Raw genomic sequence first — 24,355 nt, 5'->3', positions numbered from 1 at the left:
AAACAAATACCAACATTATTATTATTATTATTATTAAGCCCCCTTTCCCCCTTTTCCCTCTGTTCCTCCTCCTCTCCCTTCTCCTCCCTTCAGCACTGTGCTCATTTGTATATATTTTTATTCCCTTATTTAGTTTGTTAATGAGGTGTCCATCCCCTTGATTCTATTTATTGCGATTAAGTTGTCTTGTTTTTGTCTGTCTCCCCGGATTAGACTGTAAACCCGTCAATGGGCAGGGATTGTCTCTGTTGCCGACTTGTCCATTCCAAGTGCTTAGTACAGTGTTCTGTACATAGTAAAGGCTCAATAAATACTATTGAATGAATGAATGAATAGTAAGCGCTCAATATATCCCGGCTCTGCTACTTGTCAGCTGTGTGACTGTGGGCAAGTCACTTAACTTCTCTGGGCCTCAGTTACCTCATCTGTAAAATGGGGATTAAGACTGTGAGCCCCATGTGGGACAACCTGATTCCCCTATGTCTACCCCAGCGCTTAGAACAGTGCTCGGCACATAGTAAGCGCTTAACAAATACCAACATTATTATTATTATTATTAATATATAGGAATGAATGGATGGATGAATGGATGGATGGATGAATGATTGAATGAATGAACGAACGAATGAATGAATGAATGAATGAGGCGAGAGCCGTTTCGCTGGGGGCCACACGGGTCCCATTGTCCCCCGTTTGGAGGAACAATAAAGATGTGGTTGTTGAAAGAGGGTTGCTTAGCAACGGCGATGGCGTCATAGGGGGAGGGGCGAGCGGGCTAGGCGGGCGAAGCGGGCAGGTGGCCAGGCACCGTCGGCCAGGCACCGTCGGCCGGGCCGCAGCCTCCCTCATGGCCGGGTCGAGGGCCAACCAGGTAAAAGTCCTTCCTAACTCCCCCCCCCCCACTAATAATAATAATAATTACGGTGATTGCTAAGCACTGTTCTGAGCGCTAGGTGAGATCTGTCGCGTGGCTCAGTGGCAAGAGCCCGGGCTTGGGAGTCAAAGGGCGTGGGTTCTAATCCTGCCGCCACTTATCTGCTGTGTGACCTGAGGCAAGTCATTTAACTTCTCTGGGCCTCAGTTACCTCATCTGTAAAAATGGGAATTAAAAAATGTGAGCCCCATGTGGGACAATCTGACTACCCTGTAGCTACCCCGGCGCTTAGAACAGTGCTCAGCACATAGTAAGCGCTTAACAAATACCATAATTATCTTCCTCTTTTTCCTCCCTCTCTCTCCTGTCCGGTAGCAGTTTACGCCTCTGTCGGGGGCCGTTCTGTCCCGCCCCTTATTCAGTCATTCATTTAAATCGTATTTCTTGAGCGATTACTGTGGGCTAAGCGCTGGGCAGAAGAGAAGTGACGTGGCCTAGGGGAATGAGCCCGGGCTTGGGAGTCAGAGGTCGTGGGTTCTAATCCCCGCCCTGCCGCTTGTCAGCTGGGTGACTTTGGGTTAGTCACTTCACATCTCTGGGCCTTAGTTTCCTCATCTGGAAATTGGGGATGAAGGCCGTAAGCCCCACCTAGGGCAACTTGATGACCTTGTATCTACCCCAGCGCTTAGAACAGTGCTTGACACATAGCGCTTAAGCAATACCATTTGTTTTGGAAATTTCAGAATACTTTCAGATTAGTTTCTCTAGACTGTAAGCTCGTTGTTGATTGATTGATTGGCTAGTCCCACCCCATGAGACTGCCTTGTTTGATGATTTTTTTTTAATCGACTTCTCCTCTTCTGTACAAGAACATCATTATCTTTGTTAGCTATCATTAGCTTTGGATAGAATTGGAGTTTGATTAGATGGGTGACCCAACTGTTCCCCGCCCTGCTTCTGGATGGCCTCTGAGCAAACGTCTGTGTTATGGTTTGTAAAGTACATTCCCGGGAAAGGGTTTTACAGATGTATTAATAGAATGATCCTTTTGAACAACTGAAGGATACGGATATCACAGTACACTCAGTTCTTCTTTAATGCAGACATATTACTTTCCAGGCAGACCTGATGTATAGGAAAACGTGCATCACAGTAGTCATGTCGTCACTGATGCCGTTTATTGTGCACAGCAGTTTCTTCCAAGGTCACATTGTGTTCAATGCAGATAAACACCAATTGTCGGAAGAACATTCCCTAATTCCCTCACAACATTCTCTCCAAAATGCAGAGTAAAAACATGCACTATGGAAAAGCTGAGAACATTATAAAATAAGTTTAGTGTCACAGTTCATATAAGGTGTCATTTGAGATTGCAGTTCATGCAAAATAGTCATTTGACATCAAGAAAACATTTGGTAGAAATGTTTACATTTCTAATATAATATAATTATATTAATATAATATATTATATATATTTTTATATATAATTTATATATATAATATATGATAATATGATTTTAATATAATTTTTATAGCACTTAATATAATTTTTTGCCTTCTTCACATTGAATTTCCTTAGATATTGAAATAATTTGCAATGGTGCCAATTGTAGTGCTGTTGATGGGTGTGTGTTTTTAGAAATGTAGGATGAGCATTTTTAATAACAGATTCTTGCTTTGCAGGGTGATCGCCATTTTCATACTTCAGATGGAGGTCCATCAGTTCTGTTTCAACCTTCTGCTCCCCATTTTGAAAAGGCTGAGAAGATTGAAGCCATGAGAAGGGTGGAAAAACTCAAAGTTCAGTAAGTTAAAAAGTAACTTTTCAACTGACCCACTGGGTTGATTTTTTTTTAAGGTTACTTACAAAGATAAGGATAACATATGATGAATATATTAAATTGCCTTAATACTAGTTTAATTCGTAGTACTAGTTATCTCCAAGAGTATATGGGTAATAGAAGAAGGTCGAGATGGAGGAACTTGAAGAAGAGGGCACAGATTGACATCATCTGGGAGAGGAAGAAAAGGTGATCACTGCCTAATAGACCGCTTGATGGAGGGTAATTATTGGTGCCTTCTGTTATGTCTCTGAATTCCCATACAGTTTCATTAATGATTGCTTATTCAACCACTTCTCATTGCAGCTCCTTAACTGGAATTGCTTCAAATAAAACATTAATTTCCCAATTATAAAAATCTGATGTTTTTGTGACCTTAAGAAACTGAAGCTTCATTATTACACTTACACAGCTTTATTAACTTAAATCCCTATTCCCTTTATCTGCAAAATTGAAAGTCCCAGATTTATCGACTGTCAACACGCCGCTGCTCTCAGGGTTTGGGCTGTTGTTATTGTGTTTCTGTGTCTGTGTGTGTGTGAGTGTTCTGAATGTTAAAATGGACTGAGCAAACGTCTGTGTTATGGTTTGTAAAGTACATTCCCGGGAAAGGGTTTTACAGATGTATTAATAGAATGATCCTTCTGAACAATTGAAGGATATGGATATCACAGTACACTCAGTTCTTCTTTAATGCGGACATATTACTTTCCAGACAGACCTGATGTATAGGAAAACGTGCATCACAGTAGTCATGTCGTCACTGATGCCGTTTATTGTGCACAGCACTGAGGGGGGGGACTGGAGAGAAAAGCGGCAGGGAATGGTAGATTTGCGCTGGGAATGAGTTTGCAAAAGAGTGTGTTCTTGTCACTCACTTTCCTTCCATTTCTGGGTTAGAAACTCTCCATTGAAAAAAGTGACTTCATTGAATGCAGAAGAAGTTAATTCCCCTCACCCCACATCAAAGGAATTGTGGCAGCAGTTAAACAGAACACCATCTTTTGTGCTCACTTAAGATAATTAATGAAGAAAAATACTCTTTGACTTACTTCTTAGGAGGTCGGGGGCTCAGTCTTCCCTCGAAAGGTTACGATGAGAACACAGGTAGAATTACAAATTGACAAAGGATTCTTTATTTTCTAAATCAATCAATGATATTTATGGAGCGCAGAGCATTGTAGTAAGCACTTGGGAGAATACCCCACACTAGAGTGGGTAAACCGGATCTCTGCCCACAAGGAGCTTAGCAGACTAAAGGGGGAGACAGTAAAATCAATTACAGATGGCTATGTCCGTAAGTGCTGGGAAAAGGGTGAATATCAAAGAGCTTAGGAGATACAGACCCCAGTGCATACGAGACAGGGAAGTGGGGAAGTGAAAGACCTCTTGAAAGAGATGCGATTTTTAGAAGTTCTGAAGCAGTTGAAAGAAGCACTACTGAAATAAGTACTGAAGCCACACTTAGATTAAAGTGTTGTTGGGATAACAAAGCACTGTTAAGAGTAAGGTATGCAAAACTTGTATAACCTTTTTTTATTGTTAACCAATAGAGCTCCAATTCCCAGATAAGCCCCACTGACAAGATAAAGGATTTTGCTTTCCTCATTGTCATCGGAGATCTTTGCTTCAGTATTGGTTACAAATTACTTAAAGTTGAATAAAACACCTTTTTTTGGAACGGGGATTTCCACCTCATTTTTCTTCCAGTTAACAATTGAAATCATGTAGATGAGTTTAAAAAAAAAAGGAATGAGCTAATGTGGGAGTATATGGTTTAAATCTTGGAATAGTAGAGATTATTTGTGCTGCCCATCCGGATGTTGAAAGTGAGTCCACGACTAAGAAATAGATGGGTTTCTTTTGGCCAGGTAGTGCAAAATTTGTGGGTAATGTAAAATTTTTTTGCACATTATATAGAGCAAAAAAAAGGCATTGAAATACATTCTATCAGTGGAATGATGAGCCATTATAAATACATTTCATTTTTCTTTTTGTTGTTTACTCACTGATTTGTAAATTGTCTGGAAGTAGAATGTTAAATTTACAAGCCATTCTTGTGATGTGAAACTCTTTGAATATCTTGGACGTCCTGTTGATTGATGAAACTAAGAACTGTATCCAGTCATCATTATCATTCAAAAACATCCACTCTAATAATTACAAATTTAGAGTATTGTAATTTGGTGGCAATAGTGATCGATTCATAATTAAAACCAATTAAAATGAAAATGACCTCAAAGCCATACTCCTGACATGGGTTTCTTTCCTTTCAGACTTGATGCTATAGAAAACAGTTTAAATAGCCATTTCTGCAACAGGAAGAATAACTTGAGGATTGAGCGTAGTAAGATGGCAAAGTTCAACTGGAAATTGACTAACAGAAGGGAACTAGAAAGTAAGTGATGTTTCTGGGCTTATTAAACTTGTCTTGTACTCTGGTGTTTTTTTTTACTGGTCTCTTTTCTTCCCTGGGCATCGGGCCTCCTTCAGGAATAAACTGGGTATTTCTGGAGGCACATTAAATCTTTTGGATTAATGGGGATCCTGATGTTCATTTCTGTACTTTAGTTACCAAAGCATGAGTTCAGACATGGGGGCAGGAGGAGGGGGTATCCAGAAATGCAGCCCCTGAAGCAGCTTGGCAGTCATGGCTGTCTGGAGAAGGTGTGTCACTGAGGGGCCATTAGACTTCTTTACTCAATTCCCCCTGAGATGTCTGCATGGGGGAGCTGGGTAACTGAAACAGATATTAAAACAGAGAAGCAGTGTGGCCTAGTAGAAAGAGCAGGGGCTTGGGAGTCAGAGGACCTGGGTTCCAATTCCAGCTCTGCCACTTGTCTACTGTGTGATCTTAGGCAAATCACTTCACTTCTCTGTTACCTCATCTGTAAAATGGGGGTGAAGACCACGAGCCCCTTACAGGGCATGGACTGTGTCCAACCCAATTAGCTTGTATCTACCCCAGCGCTTAATACAGTGCCTGGCACTTAGTAAGCACTTAAATACCATTTAAAAACTAAAAAACGACAAAAAACCTGGATATGTATTCTACACAGCCAACAGTTGGAGGAGACCTCATCTAATCATTTGGAAAAGTGGCAGTCGGAGGTTGTATCTTCTGTTGTGCGATCTCCTTATCTGCTTCGTAGGCTTTTTATGGCCCAGTTGATGGGCTTAAAAAGCTATTTTAACTGGTTCCTAGCAGATGCCCATCCTAGGTTAAAGCATGATTTTCCAGCTGGAGAGATAGGAAATTTACCCCTCGGTTTGAATGCCCATCTCTTAGGGGGTAATCCCAGGTGGTCAGATGCCCTACCCAGAAGTAAAGACTTATTACCCTATTTATTTTGTTAATGAGGTGTATATCTCCATGATTCTATTTATCTTTATGATGTTTTGTTTTGTTCTCTTTTGCTTTGCTGTCTGTCTCCCCCGTTTAAACTGCAAGCCTGTTATTGGGCAGAGATTGTCTCTCTCTGTTGCCGAATTGTACATTCCAAGCGCTTACTATGGGGCTCTGCACATAGTAAGCGCTCAATAAATACGATTGAATGAATGAAGACAACACCAGTGGGAGTGAAAACTCTTCAAACCATCATGGGAGTCAAGCCCTGGGAGTTGGGCTGGGCAAAGCTAACATAGGGGCACCCGATCACAGGGGATAAGCCCGGGAAAGTGACAGCGTAGTCAGAGTTGGCAGATTGAGTTGTGCCATTTGGGGTGACCAGTGAGGCAGATGCCTAGTGGCCTGGGAGTCAGAAGGACCTGAGATCTAATCCGTACTCCACACACGTATGCAAGTAATCCAACCTGATTACCTTGGATCTACCCCCAGTGCTTAGAACAGTGCCTGGCACAGAATAAGCATTTAACAAATATCACTTTTTTAAAAAGTAGTAAATTTTACGGTTTTGGGGATTGAATTTACTGTCTTTTCTCTCTTAGGAACTTCACTGCTCCAACAGTTGGCCAAAATACATATCAATGTAATTAACATTCAAAATCAGCTAAAAGATGGCAAACCTACACCCAAACGTGAGTAAACACGAATGCCCTCATGAAGAGTGAATATTTAACGTACCCTCTAGACTAACACAGTTGAGATCTTCCCACTAGAGGGCTCTATTTTCTTATATTCAATAAGAAAATTCAATAAAAGCTCATCATCTTTGGCGGTGGGGTCAATGACAAAAAATTATGGAAGAAAGATATTTTGTTCTTTAAACAGTTTAATTCAAAGATACTAAGCCTTCATTTCCTCTTCTCCCACTCCCTTCTGCATCCTTGCACTTGCACCCTTTCTTCACAACCTCCCTCAGCCCCACAGGATTTATGTGCATATCCATAATTTATTTCGGTGTCTGCTGCAAGCTTGCTGTGGGCAGGGAATGTACCTACCGACTCTGTTATATTGCAATCTCACAAGTGCTCAGTAGAAGCAGCGTGGCTAGGTGGAAAGAGCCCGGGCTTGGGAGTCAGAGGTCATGGGTTCAAATTCCGGCTCAGTCACTTGTCAGCTGTGGGACTTTGGGCAAGTCACTTAACTTCCCTGTGCCTCAGTTATCCCATCTGTAAAATGGGGATTAAGACTGATAGCCCCACGTGGGACAACCTGATCCAACCTGACAACCTTGTATCCTCCCCAGCGCTTAGAACAGTGCTTTGTGCATAGTAAGCGCTTAACAAATGCCATCATTATTATCATTACGGTGTTCTGCACACAGTAAGAGCTCAATAAATATCATTGATTGAATACAACAAATGCTGTTATTGATCAATGTAAAGAATTTGGATAATTAAAAAAGGCAGATATTAGCATCTCTTATATTAGTGTGATTGAAATCCAAGCAAGGGATAACTCTTTCCTACTTATTTGCAGATGTGGAAAAGGTCAGAATAATTATGACAGATATTGAAAATGCAATAGATGCTTTCAAAGAAAAGCAGCAAATCAGGTATGTTTTTTATACACTTTGTGCTCTAGACTGTAAGCCCGTTACAGGCAGGGAACTTGCCCACCAATTCTGTTGTATCGACCTCTCCCAAATGCTTAGTACAGTTCTCTGCACGTAGTAAGCGCTCAGTAAATACCATGGATTGGTTGACTGATATTTCCTCACAAAGGGAATTGTAGAACTGAGAGGGATCTTGGTAGGTTCTCTGGTCCTTTAGGCAGCTCAGTGACTAAATGATCCATGTCAGATGGATGTCTTCTTAAAAATCTTTGTGGATGGAGACTTCATAACCTGCCTTGGTGGCCCTTTCCAGTGTTTGATCACTCGAGGATCAAGAAATTCTTCCTTAGGGCCAATCAAAATATCTGCTACTTTAATTTTTCCCCTACTTTCTCCCGCTTGATTATCTGAGGGGATCATCCAATTCCTTGTTAAAAAAAAAAAAAAAAAAAATCCCTTCAGAATCCTGGCCAGCCCTTATCCTTCTCTTCCGCCTGAAATGTACGGCCTAATTTTCCATCCATTTAATCATTTCTGTTGCTCTCCTCCAGGCCTTTTTCTAGGGTTTTTTTTTTCATTTTTTTAAGAAAAATTGCAGAGACCCAATAGCCTAGTAAGGATCTGAACATGGCAGAGTATAGGAGCTTTGTGATTGACCCTCTAAACAGATCTCAGCCATCCTGATTGGCATTTTTGGATTTGGAATATGCTGCAGGGAGCTACACGGATTGAGCAGCAGCTACTTCTCTGATTGCGTGGGGGGGAGGGAAGGAGTATATTTTAGATACCATCTTTCCCTTTCTCCTCCCTGCCCCAAACCCTTAGAGGCATTAGTGGTGAGCCTTTACAGCCATAAACTTTGAGTTAAAACTTCTGGAGAGACCCAAGGTAACTTCATATTTGGAGAAGTGACAGAGATGTGTTTTTAAAAATTCTCATTCTTTCTTTTAGATATGAAGATCTTAGTAGGGAGGAGAAAAAACTTACTAAAGAGCTCGATGTTTTAAAGAGAAAAATTGAGATGTGGTCATTGGGTGATTCAGGAACAGGGAGAGCTTCGAGGGGGCCATTGTGCAAAGTTGTCATCGATAAAGGGATGCAGAGTAATCTGTCCAAAGAAGTGGTGAAGTTTGAAAAATTCCTCCAGCATACAGGCGGCCGACAAGGGGGATGGGATGTTGATGATCATCAGACTTTTTTGAAAGTGAAAACCAAATATCGAAGAAAGCCATCCTACATAGAAGAGATCCTCGAGTATTTCCCAGGAAAGACCAAAGAAGATGTCCAACAGCATGACACTTGGTATCAAGAATATCTGCTATTAGAAAAAAGGAAAAAAGAGGTAAAATAGAAAAAACACGTTTTGGTAGAACGGAGCACGTTTTAAAAATGAAACCACAATGAATGCTTTAGGCACCTACGAAATATGATGACAGCTTAAGGAGACTGTAAACATCAAGTAGGGTCCAGGTAGCAATCAGCCCAAATTCACAATAGATGTTATAGAGGGTGTAGGGGGAATCCTTTTAACGGTTGAAGGTGCTCCAAAATGAGTGCTTGTTTCATTTGGTATTCAGGGGCTTTGATATTTGGGTGTAGGTTGGACAGTCCCAAACTAGTGTCTGATGGCAACTAAACATTTTTATGTTAGAGAATTTATGAGGGCCAGCCAGTAATGTATGAAAACTTTATTAATAAAGACAATTGTATTTGTTGAGCGCTTACTACGTGCCAGGCATCGTACTAAGTGTTGGGCTGGATACAAGCTAACTGGGTTGGACACAGTCCCTGTCCCACACAGGGGTTAGAGTCTTAATCCCCATTTTTCTGATGAGGTAACTGAGGCTCAGAGAAGTGAAAGGACTTGCCCCAGGTCACACAGGAGACAAATGGCAGAGCCGGGATTAAAACCCAAGTCCTTCCGACTCCCAGGCCTGTGCTCTATCAACTAGGCCATGTTGCTTATCACTAAGGCATGCTTGTTTCCTGGCGTCGTCGGAGACAGATGGCACTGGTTAGTCAGTTTTTCCAGATAGTTAAGTGTCGAGACTGCTATACAAGAGGTGTTGCATCGTCACACACAGAGGACTCCTGTAAAGCCCCACTGGAAGCCAGCCAGAAAGGAGCCCGATAACTTTATAGGGAAGCAGTGTGGCCTAATGGATAAAGCATGGACCCGGGAGCCAGAGGATCTGGGTTCTAATCCCGGTTCCACCACTCGCTTGCTGTGTGACCTTGGGCAAATCACTTCACTTCTCTGTGCCTCAGTTTCCTCCACTGCAAAATGGGGATTCAGTACCTGTTCCCTTTCCTACTTAAACTGTGAGCTCCATGTGGGTCAGGGACCATGTCCGACTTGATTAACTTGCATCTACCCCAGTGTTTAGGACAGTGCTTGACACATAATGAGTGCTTAACAAATACTACTAAAAAGAAATAAAATCAAAGCTCCTACTAGTAGTTGAAATTCTCTGGCTTCATCTCTCAAAGATGACTCAGTTTTCATTTCAGCACAATTAGCCTGGTTCTGGTGCTTTTTAGAACAGCTATTGAAATGCCTCTCTTTTGATTCTTGACCTGACATCAGGTTAGAGGTCTGTCCTCCTAGGAAGTAGTGTGGCCTAGAGGATAGAGCACAGCATGGCAGTAAGAAGGACCTGGGTCCTAATTCCGGTTCTGCCGCTTGTCTGCCATGCTATGCCTTGGGCCAGTCACTTCACTTCTCTGTGCCTCAGTTCCCTCATCTGTAAAATGGGAATTAAGACTGTGAGCCCCATGTGGGACAGGGACTGTGTAAGATCTTATCTTGTATCTACCCTTCAATGCCTGGCACATAGTAAGCACTTAACAAATACCGTAAAAAAAAGTAATATGTAGCTGTGAGATGTGGGAAGCTGGAGGAATTGAAGAAGTCTCTTGAGGAGAAATTAAGATTGGGATTGGTGTGGTGGTGGAAGTAAACTAGAAAACATCATTTCAAAAATGAGAGGCATAACAGCCTTTCTGGTGCCCATTATTGGGAAGCATCGAGCCTCACTTCACCAGGGCCGCATCGTACTTCACGCTGACGTGAGCAGGGAAATGCAAGGCGTTGGCTCAGGTTGGCGACCAAGGGTAGCACAGGTACACTGGAGTACTCTCTGCTCCCACAGCCAGCCTGACGTGAGTCCGGGTGGAAATGCCACACTGAAGGAGGGGTCTGCTCTCTGGGGTGACATGCGAGGATGAAGCATTGATGGCGGAGGGGAGATGGGCTGGAGGTAGTGTTAGGAGTTCAAGGTGGTGCTGGATGGAGCCTCCCTGGCATGGTCTGGTTCAGCCCGGCCCCTCAGTCTCCATTTTGTCATCCTCCCTGCTCAGGTATCAAGCCCATTGCTGTTCTCCACCACCCACCCCTTCCTAAGCCTTAAACCTGTTAGTCATGTTGGTTTTTTTTGGAGCGGGGGCGGGTGCAAAGGAAGGGACAGCCTCCTCATGAACTCCCTCTGCCTGCCTGCCCTCCCTCCCAGGAACTGGGGTAGAGGGCATTCAGGAAGGAGGTGATCAGACGAATATGGGGAGGAGGAGAGAGCCCTTAGGTGTGAGTGGAAAGGGGCAGACCAACTCTCCAGCCCTTGTATGACCCCAGACTGTGGGCCGGTGCTCCAATCAGGGAGTGGAAAGAGCTGCTCCAGTTGTAGAGAAGAAGAACTTGAAGAAGAATAGCCCCGTCCTAGGCTTCCATTCATTCAGTCGTATTTATTGAGCGCTTACTGTGTGCAAAGCACTGTACTAAGCGTTTGGGAGAGTACAGTATAACAACAGACACAAAGAGCTCACAATGAGCTCACTGTCTAGAGGGGGACAGGTGGGAGGCTAGAGGTGGGGTGCCCCCTCTCCTCTTTTAATTTTTGCCCTTGCGTTGATCTGGCTCAATCTGTTATGTCATCACACTATGCTGCATGCCTGGCAAAGCATGTGTATGAGGGGATGTAGGCTCTGGCAAAATGGGATATGGTACATCCTAATGGATAAGTATGGGTGATTAGGAAAGAGTACATTTGTGGAGGAAGGGTGACCAAAGAGCACACCCCCTTTTGATTCAGTACTGAAATTGTAATGTTCTCCTTTCTCAAAGGTTAGGGAAAAATAGTGTCTATAAAAAAATATTTCAAATGAAAATCTTAACCCAACCCCCACCAGAAAAACTCTGAAGGATCCCGGTGGAGAGGCAGGACAAGAACTATTTTTTCTAGTTTTAAGTGTGTGTGACCTCTTGAAACTCATTATCCACAACAATTGAGATGCTTTCTCCTTCCCTCACATTGTAGTCTATTCAGAAGTGGAAAGCTGAGAAACAGCTAAAAAGAGAAGAAATCTTAAAACCCAAGCCGGTACTTAAGATGGGTAAAACCTGGCAAGAATTAGTTCAGAAAGAAAAAAAGGAGGCGAGAGAAAAACAAAAAATGGCACTTGAAGCTTGGAAAATCAAAAAAATGATAGAAATGGCTGTGAAACGTGACCTTAGGTTAAAAGAAGAAGAGGAGCACAAGAGAAAGCAGCAGAAAGAACAGCAGCACCAGCTTCAAGTAAAACAACTCTTGGAAAGTTATATTCAAAAGAAGAAGCAACAGGAATTTCTGAGACAAGAGAAAATGAGGGAGGATTCTGAAAAAGAAACAAAGAGAAGATCATCCGTAGATGAAATTTCCAAGTTTCAAGAGAGAGTGAGTAACTCTAGTTCTGAGCGATTTCACAGAAAAAGTTATTGTGGGGTTTGCTGTGGGAAAGTGGTGGGCAGTTGGCTAAGAAATTGATGTGTGACGTTCACCTTGGCCCAACGTAAGATTTCCACGTTTTCTAACCCATGTGGAGATGGCTAGTACAAACAGTAAAAATGTAATGTTGCACTGCTACTGCTCATCCCCTAAGGTGGAAGATTAAAATGAAATAAGTGCTTTGGGGAAACAATTCAACATAGTTCATTCATTCATTCAATAGTATTTATTGAGCGCTTACTATGTGCAGAGCACTGTACTAAGCGCTTGGAATGAACAAGTCGGCAACAGATAGAGACAGTCCCTGCCATTTGACGGGCTTACAGTCTAATCGGGGGAGACAGACAGACAAGAACAATGGCAATAAATAGAGTCAAGGTAGACACGTTCCCTGCCCACAAGGAGCTTAGAGTCTAGAGGGATGTGGGACAGATCCTCTTTCCTTGTCAGCAACTGCCTTGTGCGAAAGTGCATTTTTGCAACATTGAAAGCTGAATTAATGTTTGCAGGCCTCTGGAGAAGCACTTAGTGAATAGGAACTGCAATTTATAGTTGGAGACAAAATTTGCTCGCTGCAACTTATAGCACATTTGTCTCTAGAGGGCTGGAGGATTAGTAAGAAGATGAAGCTCTTTGAGGGCAGGGAATATGTCTTCTACTTCTATAACATTGTCATGATCATCAGTATTTACTGAGCACCTAGTCTGTACAGAGCACTGTACTATTTCCTTGGGAGCATACAATAAAAGTAGAAGACATGGTCCCTGACCTTGGGGAGTTTACAGTGTAATAGGGGACCAGGCAGACACAAACACATACACGCACATCCAGGAATGGAAGTTAAAACAGACACCGTTGTTAGCAAGAAAAGTAAGCAAAAAGTGAATAAATGGAATGAATAAGCCAAGATACGTGTTGAATGGAAGATGGAATGACCTGACCAGGGAGGTGAGGATTAGATGAGGAATGCCTCCTGTAGGAAGTGGTCTTTAGGAGGGCTTTGACGAAAAGGAGGAATGTTATTTGGCATGTTAGAGAAAAGGGAGAAGGGAATGTGCAACCGACTAGAGACTGAGAGTTAAGTTACAGCTAGGAGGTTATCTCGGGAGGAGCGAATTACGTAAACTAGAATGCAGCGGGAGAAGAGGGGAAGGGGAAGGAGACAGCTGGAAGAGGGCATTGAATCCATTGGGTGGTCATGGTTTTTGTGTGGTGCGGAAAGAATTGGGTAGTCATTGGAGGTTTTGGAGGAGGTGTGGGGTGGTTCTGTTCTGAGTAGCATTTTAGGAGAGTCATTGAATGAGTGAAGGATAAATTAAGCAGGGGAGAATTGGAGCCAGGAGGATGAGCAAATTCCCAACATTTAGTATGTTATGGGCAGGGAATGTGCCTACCAGCTCTGTTATATTGTATTTATCACTTATAAGTGATAGCACTTACCCTGTCCCACCTTGATTACTGTATCAATCTCTTTGCTGACTTCCCTGCCTCCTGTCTCTCCCCTCTCCAGTCCATACTTCATTCGGCCACCCAGATCATTTTTCTACAGAAATGTTCAGTCCACATTTCCCCACTCCTCAGGAACCTCTAGTGGTTGCCCATCCACCTCCACATCAAACACAAACTCCTTACCATCGGCCTTAAAGCACTCAATCACCTTGCCCCCTCCTACCTAACCTCGCCTCGCTACTGTCCTACTACAATCCAGCCCGCACACTACGCTCTCTAATGCCAACCTACTCACTGTACCTCGATCTCGTCCATCTCGCCACTGGCCTCTCGCCCACGTCCTGCCTCTGGCCTGGAACCCCATCCCTCTTCATATCCGACAATCACTCTCCCCCCTTCAAAGCCTTATTGAAAGCAGTCTCCTCCAAGAGGGCTTCCCTGACTAAGCCCTCATTTCCTCTTTTCCCACTCTCTTCTATGTCACCCTGACTTGCTCCCTTTATTCCCCACCCCAGCCCCGCAGCACTTATGTCTGTATCTGTAATTTATATTAATGTCTGCCTCCTCTAGACTGTAAACTTGTGGGCAGGGAATGTGTCTGTTACATTATTGTGTCGTACTCTCCCAAGTGCTTAGTACAGTGTCCTGCACACAGTAAGCACTCAATAAATACAGTTGATCGATACTCTCCCATCATTTAGTACAGTGCTCTGCACACAGTGCTCAGTAAATATAGCTATCACAGTGTTCTGCCCACAGTAGTTGCAATATTAATACTAGAGTGGGGAAATTGGGACAAGAAGAGCAGGCCCCAGTCCAGTGGCTCTCCAAGAAAATAGTCTCGGGCAACATTTTGGCAGCTAAAACTTTTTAAAATGAGACAAATCATGAGAAACTAGCAGCAACCTGTGAGGCGTTCACAGCTGATGAAAAGACTGTAAGCCCATTGTGGGCAGGGATTGTCTCCCCTTATTGCTATATTGTAATTTCCAAGTGCTTAGTACAGTGCTCTGTACACAGTAAGAGTTCAATAAATATGATCAAATGAATGGACATGTCACTAATATCAGACTTTCTGTCTTTATCTCAGTCTTTCAAGACTAGGTAGAAATCCCTCTGGTGGCTATTTGCAGCCGTGGTGACCACGTTGGAGAAACACTATACCAGACTGCCTGTGTCCATCTTAAAGGGATTTCAATTTGAAGCATGCTGTTTTTGTTAGTGACTGTAATTTAGATGGGGCCTGAGAGGCTTTAAAGAGTTAATGCACTTCCTAGTATGCCTAGACTCACTTCTAGAGCCTGGCTAGTTAGAAATAATGGACTGTAGCCTCGTCATACAATTAAATATTAACATCTGAAGTCCAGAAGCCATTGTTCATCCTTGGAAACCAACTGTATGTGCAGTTTACTTTGTCTTTTGAATGTGCTTTCTCATTTTCCATTTGGGGCTTGTGTTTCAGGATCTACATAAACTTGAATTAAAATTGTTAGTCAAACGAGCAAAAGAAGAGGAAAGGGCAGAAAGAGAAAGAAGACTTTCAAAATTAAAAGAGAAGGTAACCTTTTCTCAGGAGCCATTTAATTAACTTTCGGTACTTAAAAGAATGCCCCATTAGTATATGGGTTAATTCGAGGGAAGGAAGAGAAACTTAAAAGGAGACTGCTAATTCTGTAATGATTCTTCTCAAGCGACATGCCTAATGCTAACCTGAGGGTACCAGTGCCTGAGCCTTGCAGCCAAATCAATCCACTTCCCTTCCCCTTCCTCCCTGGCAGCATATACATAAACTGCAAATCATAAACTGCCATGGAGTTCATCTCCCATAAACATGACTTTTGTTCCCCTGGACTCTGGATTTTTATTCCTTAGTTTGAAAGATGACTCTCAACAGTAAGCTTTTGTTTTTCTCCAGTCAACCACCTCCTGTTTTTCTGGTTGTCTTAACTCATTTACAGTTCCCCAACTCCTCCTCATTTAGAGGGATCTTCGTATAGTGGACAAAGCATGGTATACCTTTCTCTGTTCCTGGCTCTGTCACTGCTTTCTGGCTTAACCATGGTTTCAGAGTATGCCATAAATAGTATTTCTGAATATCTCTTTTAATAAATGGATTCAGTCCTTTTTCATAACCTGTGGGGGAACAAAGCAGGGATACCAACTCAAAGGGGCCAGGGAGGCCATGACCCCCATGAGATCAGCACCATAATTTCACCTCCACAGTTTTTAGGGCATGGAGGACTGTCATGGCTAGCATTCCTTTCGGAGCTGGTTTGGGGCCGGAGGTTGAGCCAAGATGATGGCATTTGTTGAGCGCTTACTATGTGCCGAGCACTGTTCTAAGCGCTGGCGGGGGTGGGGGCGAATACAAGGTAATCAGACTGTCCCACGTGGGCCTCACATTTTTACAGTTGAGGTAACTGAGGCACTCAGAGAAGTGAAGTGACTTGCCCAAAGTCACACAGCTGACAAGCGGCGGAGCCAGGATTAGAACCCATGACCTCTGACTCCCAGGCCTGTGCTCTTTCCACTGAGCAATGCTGCTTCTCTATGTCAGCTTCATCTTCCCCGCCACCAGTGACCTTGGCCCTCGGTTTGACCCCGCAACATGGTGGGAGCTCTAGGGAGCGAGCCAGAGGTCCGTCTCGCACTGGTCCTGGCTAGATAACCCGATGGGACACTGGGTAAACTGGGGCCTTTTTTTCGTGGGCAGGAGCTAGAATCTTGTCACGTGCAAGTAAGTGCATCAAGGTCTAATGGATAGAGCACAGGCCTGGGAGTCAGAGGACCTGAGTTCTAATCCCATCTTTACCACTTGTCTACTGTGTGGCCTTGGGCAAGTCATTTCATTTCTCTGTGCCTCAGTGACCTCATCTGTAAAATGGAGGTTAAGACTGTGAGCCCCATGTGGGACAGGGATTGTTTTCCAACCCCATTTGCTTGTATCTACCCCAGCACTTAGAACAGTGCCTGGCACATAGAGCTGAACAAATATGACAGTTATTATTATTAATAATTTTATTCCTCCTGAGAGGACAGCCTTCAATTTGAGAGGACCTAGGGGACCAAACTAAAATAAGTGTATTCCTCCCGAGAAGGAAGTTCAATTCATCCGGTAGAATAAATTTTGCATGACTCTGCCTTTATGACTGTGGTCTCTCTCACTTTTGCCATGTCGATCCTCAAACCCGTCCCTGAACGACGGGGGACGTGAAGGGTGGCAAAGTTGGGATAGGCGACTGGCGATGGAGAGCCACGGAGTCTGCCAACCTCCCATGTGATTCCCAACTCTGTGATTGTTGGGAAGCCTCCAGGGCCAAGTAGGGGCTGGGAAAGAATGCCCTCTTTGATCTCCTCGTAACGGCACTACAGGCCGCTACACGGGACCGAGAAGGGGTGGCAGGAGGAGAAGCAAGACCTGGAGGCGAAACTAACAGAGTGCAACACAAAATGCCTCATGCTGCAGACAGCGACCGAGGTAAAAACGTTAGCGCTCTCGGCAGCTAAGGAAGCTGGCAGCGAGCGGAGGAAGTTCCCGGTCAAAAACAGGAGATCAGACGACTCATATCATTCATTCATTCATTCGACCGTATTTGAGTGCTTACCATGTGCAGAGCACTGTACTAAGTGCTTGGGAGAGTACAACAATAAACAGACACATTTCCTGCCCACAACGAACTTACGGCCTAGCTTACAGTGCCAGTTTGTGGTTGAGTATGCTTCCACTCACAAACACCTGTCCAACCGGGGAATATGTGCTACAGTTAAATAGTACTGGGAAAGAGCCGTTATTTAAAACTTTATCAATTGCGTATGCTACTGGGTCCTTCTCTGCCTTCACGATTCTGTGGGACACATTGGCTTCCAGATGGGTCCAGTGATGGGATCATCGCTAAACTGACTCCTGGAGAGCCTTTCTTCAGTCCGAGCCATGATGTGACAACATCAGAGCAAAGGACGTGTTCCCACCTGATCACCTGGTTCAGCGTGACCCATGACCCTCACCTCGTGTTTCCTGGAGATCACACCCCTCAAATCCTCTCCCCTGAGTTCAGAATGAAAGATTTCCATTTTTGGAACAGAGGGATGGGGATAGTCTTGTGGTTTTATTAATCTTTAGTCAATATTATGATTCTCTCTGGCACTTTCCCCTCCAACCTACGGGATTAACTAATATCTTGTTCAAATTTGAATTAGTAATTTAACCAGTAATGAGAAATTAAATCCTATTGACAGGTTGAAGTTAATGTTAGAAGAGATCCATCTAGGGTGCACAGACCAACCAAAGGATGGGAAGAAAAGATCAAAGGGAGAAGACCAGTTAGTGAGGGACAACTTATGAGTATCCCACACAGGTAAAAAAAAAAATATATATTGTTATTTTTATAGTCTTTTTCCACATGTTTGTAACCACTTTGTTTTGTTTTTCCCCTCCCTCCCCCAATAGGGCTCTTCCAAGCTGGAGACAAGGCTTATCAAGAAGATAATATATGGAAAGTAGAAACAGTTTGTGTTTTACCACCATTTTCTTTACCCAAATTGAAGACTACAGACAAATACTGAAATTGTCATTATGTAATGAGTTCCAAGTTCTGAAGCATGTGGTTGCCAAATGTTGAGATCTGTATTTGCAACCTGATACTAGAAGTATTAGCAATGTGGCAACGTTTTACTTTAAAAATAAAAAAATATATAAATTAAATTGAAGTTTTAATATTTCGAAGAAGTATTTCCCAGAACAAACACTGGCCTTAGTTTTTTGAGTTTTTTAAAATCTTTTCCTGCCCGTTGTCATAAGGAACTAGTAATTTGGGGGAGGCAAAAGTAAGATATTTTCTTCAGCAAAATGTCATATTGTCGTTTAAAAGTTAGGTCCATTGCTCATGTCTCAGCATTTTGGGCTAGTTTGATTTCTGGAATTAGAACCCGTGTTCTTCTGACTCCCAGGTTTGTGCTGTATCCCCTAGGCTACGCTGCTTCCTTGGGGTGTTCAACAGTATTTATTGAGCGCTTACTATGTGCAGAGCACTGTACTAAGCGCTTGGAATGTACAATTCGGTAACAGAGACAATCCCTACCCATTGACGGGCTTACAGTCTAATCACGGTATACATCCCAGCGCTCAGTATAGTGCACTTAATAAATACCACTAAAACCCCCCAGAAAACTACCTATTTCCCTCCTTTTATTTGTAGGATAGCCCTTTGGGCAAAGGAGACCTGCCTCAAATGCCAATTTGGTCTTATGCTTTTACAATTTGCATGAAGTCACTTTATCATAATTTCATTATATATGCAATGTTAAAATGTATACACCACCCCAGCTGAGTTACTCTATTTCCTAATGCTTTCCAGCCTCTACCGTCGTGCTCAAGGGTAATTGTGGGAAAAACTAGTGAGTATGTTTCATCTTAATAGGGCCCAGCCTGGCCTGCAGCCTTGAAATTTGAAACAAGTAGAATCCCTGAATAATATAACTTGAAGGGCTCTCAGGAAGTCAGTTTGAACAGCCCATCTTCCAGGCAGCTGATTAATGCCGATGTGATTCAACCAAAAGTCTGGGGACTACATGGCTCAGCCGACCTATCTTGCCGCTGACCCCTCACCCACATCCTGCCTCTGGCCTGGAACGCCCTCCCTCTTCATATCCGATAGATCATCACTCGCCCCACCTTCAAAGTCTTATTAGAAGCACCTCTCCTCCAAGAGGCCTTCCACAACTAAATCCTCATTTCCTCTTCTCCCACTCCCTTCTGTGTCACCCTTGCTGTTGGGTTTGCACCCTGTATTCACCCCTCCCCCAGCTCCACAGAACTTATTCACATATCCGTAATTTATTTATATTAATGCCTGTCTCTCCTCTAGACTGTCAGCTCGTTGTGGACAGGGAACCCGTGTATGTTATATTGTACTCTCCCAAGTGCTTAGTACAATGGCCTGCACGCTCTATAAATATGATTGACTGACTGATTATTAATGGCCTGAAACCCATAAAGTTCTCCATCCCTTAATCACACACAATCCCTCCATGCCACCTGAGTTCTGTTCCAGGGAAGGGAGCTTTGGTTATTGGTGAACTGGCTCCAGGCTCTCCCCTTTGCGGTACAGTATATCCTCTATTCACCTGCCTTGATAATCTTCCCAAGACAATTCAGAATACCAAAACCCCAACAAAAATCTCCCCTTCCTACCTGTTTCTGCATCAGACAGAAACTCCTGACCATTGGATTCAAGTCTTTCCATCAGTAGTTTCCTTACCTTTCTCTCTTACTAATAATAATAAGTGGTATTTGTTAAGTGCTTACTATGTGTCAAGGACTATCCTAAGTGCTGGGGTAGGTAGAAGATAATCAGGCACCACAGTCTAAGAAGAAGGAAAAACAGGTATTATTATAATAATTATGGTACTTGTTAAGCACTTACTATGTGCCAAGCACTGTTCTAAGCGCTGGGGTAGATACAAGTTAACCATTTTGCAGATGAGGGGAACTGAGGCACAGAGAAGTTGTCACTTGCCCATCACACAGTAGACAAGTGGAAGTGCTGGGATTAGAACCCAGGACCTCTAGTTCCCAGCCCCATGCTCTTTCCACTAGGCCATGCTGTTATGCTCCCAAGAGTTTAGAGAAGCAGCAAGGCCCCTTTTAGTACAGTGCTCTGCACACAGTAAGTGCTCAATACGATGAATTGACTGCCTGGCACACAGTAAACACTTGAGATACCATTAAAAATAAAAAGATGCTAGTAAGTGCTCTGATTACAGTGCATGCTACTGGACAATTGGAGGGGGTAAGTGTCAGGGAAGAAGTTGTCCCTCCTGTCCCTTTCCTGAGCCCTGGCACCATTTTTAGAATATGGGCTAGGGATTAGAAGTTGCAAATTGTCAGGATTGGGAGTTTGGGGGACCCCAGTTCCTTCCTTGCCCTGGGAAGGAGGGGAGAGCTAGGAAAAGGGGCTAGGAGCTGGGCAATTCTCAGTGAACCAAATAGAGAAGCAGCGTGGCTCAGTGGAAAGACCCCGGGCTTGGGAATCAGAGGTCATGGGTTCTAATCCCGGATCTACTGCTTGTCAGCTGTGCGACCTTGGGCAAGTCACTTCACTTCTCTGGGCCTGTTACCTCATCTGTAAAATGGGGGTGAAGACTGTGAGCCCCACGTGGGGCAACAGGATCACCTTGTATCTACCCCAGCACTTAGAACATTGCTTGGCACATAGTGCTTAACAAATACCAACATTATTATTATTATTATTATTAGCTGGCAAGATCATGGGTCATGCACCAATATTACTCAGAGGCAAAACCTGACCCCCTAAGTATCTTAACCCCACTCACACCCTGAGGCGCGCGAAAGAGGTGTCAGCCACAAGAGCTGGGGTATAAGGCCCCACTGAAGAGTGAACAGAGGAGCTGACAGGTTTGCTCTCGCTTCCTGATCCTCGTGCACCCTGCTCAGCTTCATAGGCTGGAAACTCACCGAAAAGTATCTGTTTGAAACTGACCTTCTGGAGTGTTAGCTTCTCCAGGGCAGGGGACAGGTTCACTGACTATTGTACTTTCCCAAACAGTACAGTGTTCTGCACCTCGCCCCCACCTGCCTCAACTTGCTACTCTCCTACATAAACCCAGCCCACACACTTTGCTCCTCTAATGCTAACCTCGCCGTACCTCCATCTCGTCTATCTTGCCACCGACCTCTAGCCCACGTCCTGCCTCTGGCCTGGAACGCCCTCCCTCCTCAAATCCCACAGACAGTTACTCTCCCCCACGTCAAAACCTTATTGAAGGCACATCTCCTCCAAGAAGCCTTCCCTGACTGAGCCCCCCTTTCCTCTTCTCCCATTCATCCATCCATTCATTCAATCGCATTTATTGGGCGCTTACTGTCGTGACTTAGTGGAAAGAGCACGGGCTTGGGAGTCAGAGGACGTGGGTTCTAATTCCGCCTCTGCCACTTGTCTGCTGTGTGACCTTGGCAAGTCACTTTACTTCCCTGTGCTTCAGTTACCTCATCTGTAAAATAGGAATTAAGCCTAGGAATTGAGCCCTATGTGGACAGGGACTGTTAGCAACCTGATTACCTGGTATCTACCCTAGTGCTTAGAACAGTGCTTGGCACATAGTAAGGGCTTAACAAATACTATAATGATTATTATTACTATATGCAAAGCACTGTACTAAGCGCTTGGGATAAATCAATAAAACAGACACATTGCTTGCCCACAAGGAGCTTCTACTCTCATCTCCCTCCCCCCTCCCAGACTCATAGCACTTATGTACATAGTTGTAATTTTATTTATATTAATGTCTGTCTCTCCCTCTAGACTTTAAGCTCATGGTGGGCAGGGAATGAGTCTGTTATATTGTTATACTGTACTCGCCCAAGCACTTAGTACAGTGTTCTGCAACGTAGGCGCTCAATAAATATGATTGCACAAATTTGAAAAACCACCTCAAAGCAAACAAGCTACTTCTGTGAAGACAAGTACTCATTTTACAACTACTCGCTGAACATTGTGATGTTATGCTAATGATTATTTTAACAATAATAATAATAATGGTATTTGTTAAGTGCCTACTGTGTGTCAAGCACTGCACAACACACTGGGTTAAATACAAGGTTATCAGCTCGGGCACAGTCTGTGTCCCATATGGGGCTCACGGTCTAGGTAGGAGGGAGTAGGATTTAATCCATTTAACGAATAAGGAATGTGAATCTCAGAGAAGTGATGTGACTTAATAATAATGTTGGTATTTGTTAAGCGCTTACTACGTGCAGAGCACTGTTCTAAGCACTGGGGTAGACACAGGGGAATCAGGTTGCTCCACGTGAGGCTCACAGTCTTAATCCCCATTTTACAGATGAGGTAACTGAGGCACAGAGACGTTAAGTGACTTGCCCACAGTCACACAGCTGACAAGTGGCAGAGCTGGGATTCGAACTCATGACCTCTGACTCCAAAGCCCGTGCTCTTTCCACTGAGCCACGGGTGAAACGGCAGAGGGGGCATTGGAACCCACGTCCTCACACTCCAGGCCCATGGTCTTTCCAGTAAACCACGCTGCTTCTCTAGAATGACCCATTAGTTTATTCAGGTGAAAGTGCGGAGCCCCTAAATAAATGTCATATTTTCCCCGAGGTTCGGAGCGGGAAAAAATACCCTCAAATAGAGCCATTAGTGACACGTGTTCTGGGAACACAACGCCGCCGTATCGCTGTCAGTCCGGGGACAGAGAGCGCACAGTAAGCGCTTAATAAATATGATTAAATAATAATAATAATTACGGTATTTGTTAGGTGCTTACTACACGTCAGGCGCTGTACTAAGCGCTGGGATGGATACAAGCAAATTGGGGTGGACATAGTCCCTGTCCCACGTGGGGCTCACAGTCTCAAATCCCCGTTTTACAGATGAGGGAACGGAGGCACGGAGAAGTGAAGTGACTTGGCCAAGGTCACACGGCAGATAAGCCCCCTCCCCCCCCAACCCCGCTCCCGCTTCCTTTGCTCCACCCCACTCCCCGCCCCACAGAACTTTGTGTATATGTACATATTTATAATTATAATTCTATTTTATTGAGAAGCAGCGTGGTTCAGTGGAAAGAGCCCGGGCTTGGGAGTCAGAGGTCATGGGTTCTAATCCCGGATCCGCCGCTTGTCAGCTGTGTGACTTTGGGCAAGTCGCTTCACTTCTCTGGACCTCAGTTACCTCATCTGAAAAATGGGGATGAAGATGAAGCATGAAGATGGTGAGCCCCACGTGGGACAACCTGATCACCTTGTATCCCCCCAGCGCTTAGAACAGTGCTCGGCACATAGTAAGCGCTTAACAAATACCACCATTATTATTTTTATTAATGATGTATGGAGATCTATAATTCCATTTATTTATAATGCTGTATCTGATGGCTGGTTACCTGTTTTGCGGTCTCCTCCCTTCTAGACTGTGAGCCCCTTGTGGGCAGGGATTGACTCTATCTGTTGCCGAATTGTCCCCTCCCAAGCACTTGGTACAGCGCTCTGCGCACAGTAAGCGCTCAGTAAATACGATTGAATGACGTGGCGGAGTCGGGATTAGAACCCATGACCTTCTGCCTCTCAGGCCCGTGCTCGATCCACTGTACCACGCTGCATGACTGCATGACTGACTGAATGGATGAATGACTGACTGACAATAGATGAATGACTGTCTCTATCTGTTACCGATTTGTACATTCCAAGCGCTTAGTACAGTGCTCTGCATATAGTAAGCGCTCAATAAATTAAAAAAAATACTATGAATGACTGACTGAATGGATGACTGAATGACTGAGAGGGTGTACGCGTGCACGGGCACGTGAGCCGCGGAGTCCGCGCGCCGAGTGGCGAGAGCGGAAGTGGGCGGTTCGCGGGGCTCGCCGCCGGAATTGAGGTAGGAGGAGACGGTGCGCGCGCGGGGCGGTGGTTGGTGGAAGATGGCGGCGGCGGCGGAGACGGCG

General features: G+C 44.1%; 1 protein-coding gene across 1 annotated transcript; it reads left to right on the top strand.

Annotated features, from left to right (window-relative positions):
* The first annotated feature begins 767 nt into the window (after positions 1 to 767).
* Positions 768 to 18,583, top strand: CCDC112 (coiled-coil domain containing 112). The gene is made up of 10 exons (XM_001507510.5): positions 768 to 871; positions 2,558 to 2,679; positions 4,992 to 5,113; positions 6,664 to 6,753; positions 7,598 to 7,673; positions 8,625 to 9,015; positions 11,984 to 12,379; positions 15,342 to 15,437; positions 18,116 to 18,234; positions 18,327 to 18,583. Exons 1-10 carry the CDS (start codon positions 848 to 850, stop codon positions 18,364 to 18,366), a joined length of 1,476 nt encoding a protein of 491 aa, XP_001507560.3. The 5' UTR covers positions 768 to 847; the 3' UTR covers positions 18,367 to 18,583.
* The last annotated feature ends 5,772 nt before the right edge of the window (positions 18,584 to 24,355 follow it).

Source organism: Ornithorhynchus anatinus, chromosome X5 (genome assembly GCF_004115215.2).
Source record: "Ornithorhynchus anatinus isolate Pmale09 chromosome X5, mOrnAna1.pri.v4, whole genome shotgun sequence".
NCBI lineage: Eukaryota > Metazoa > Chordata > Mammalia > Monotremata > Ornithorhynchidae > Ornithorhynchus > Ornithorhynchus anatinus.
Note: the sequence above shows the minus strand (reverse complement) of the source record. Positions and strands in the feature narration are given on the sequence as shown.

Excerpts from the sequence above, each read along its gene's own strand:
- CCDC112 (XM_001507510.5), top strand. The coding sequence starts at position 848 with ATGGCCGGGTCGAGGGCCAACCAG. Across the intron at positions 7,674-8,624 it reads AAAGAAAAGCAGCAAATCAG|ATATGAAGATCTTAGTAGGG; the intron begins GTATGTTTTTTA and ends TCTTTCTTTTAG. Across the intron at positions 9,016-11,983 it reads TAGAAAAAAGGAAAAAAGAG|TCTATTCAGAAGTGGAAAGC; the intron begins GTAAAATAGAAA and ends CTCACATTGTAG.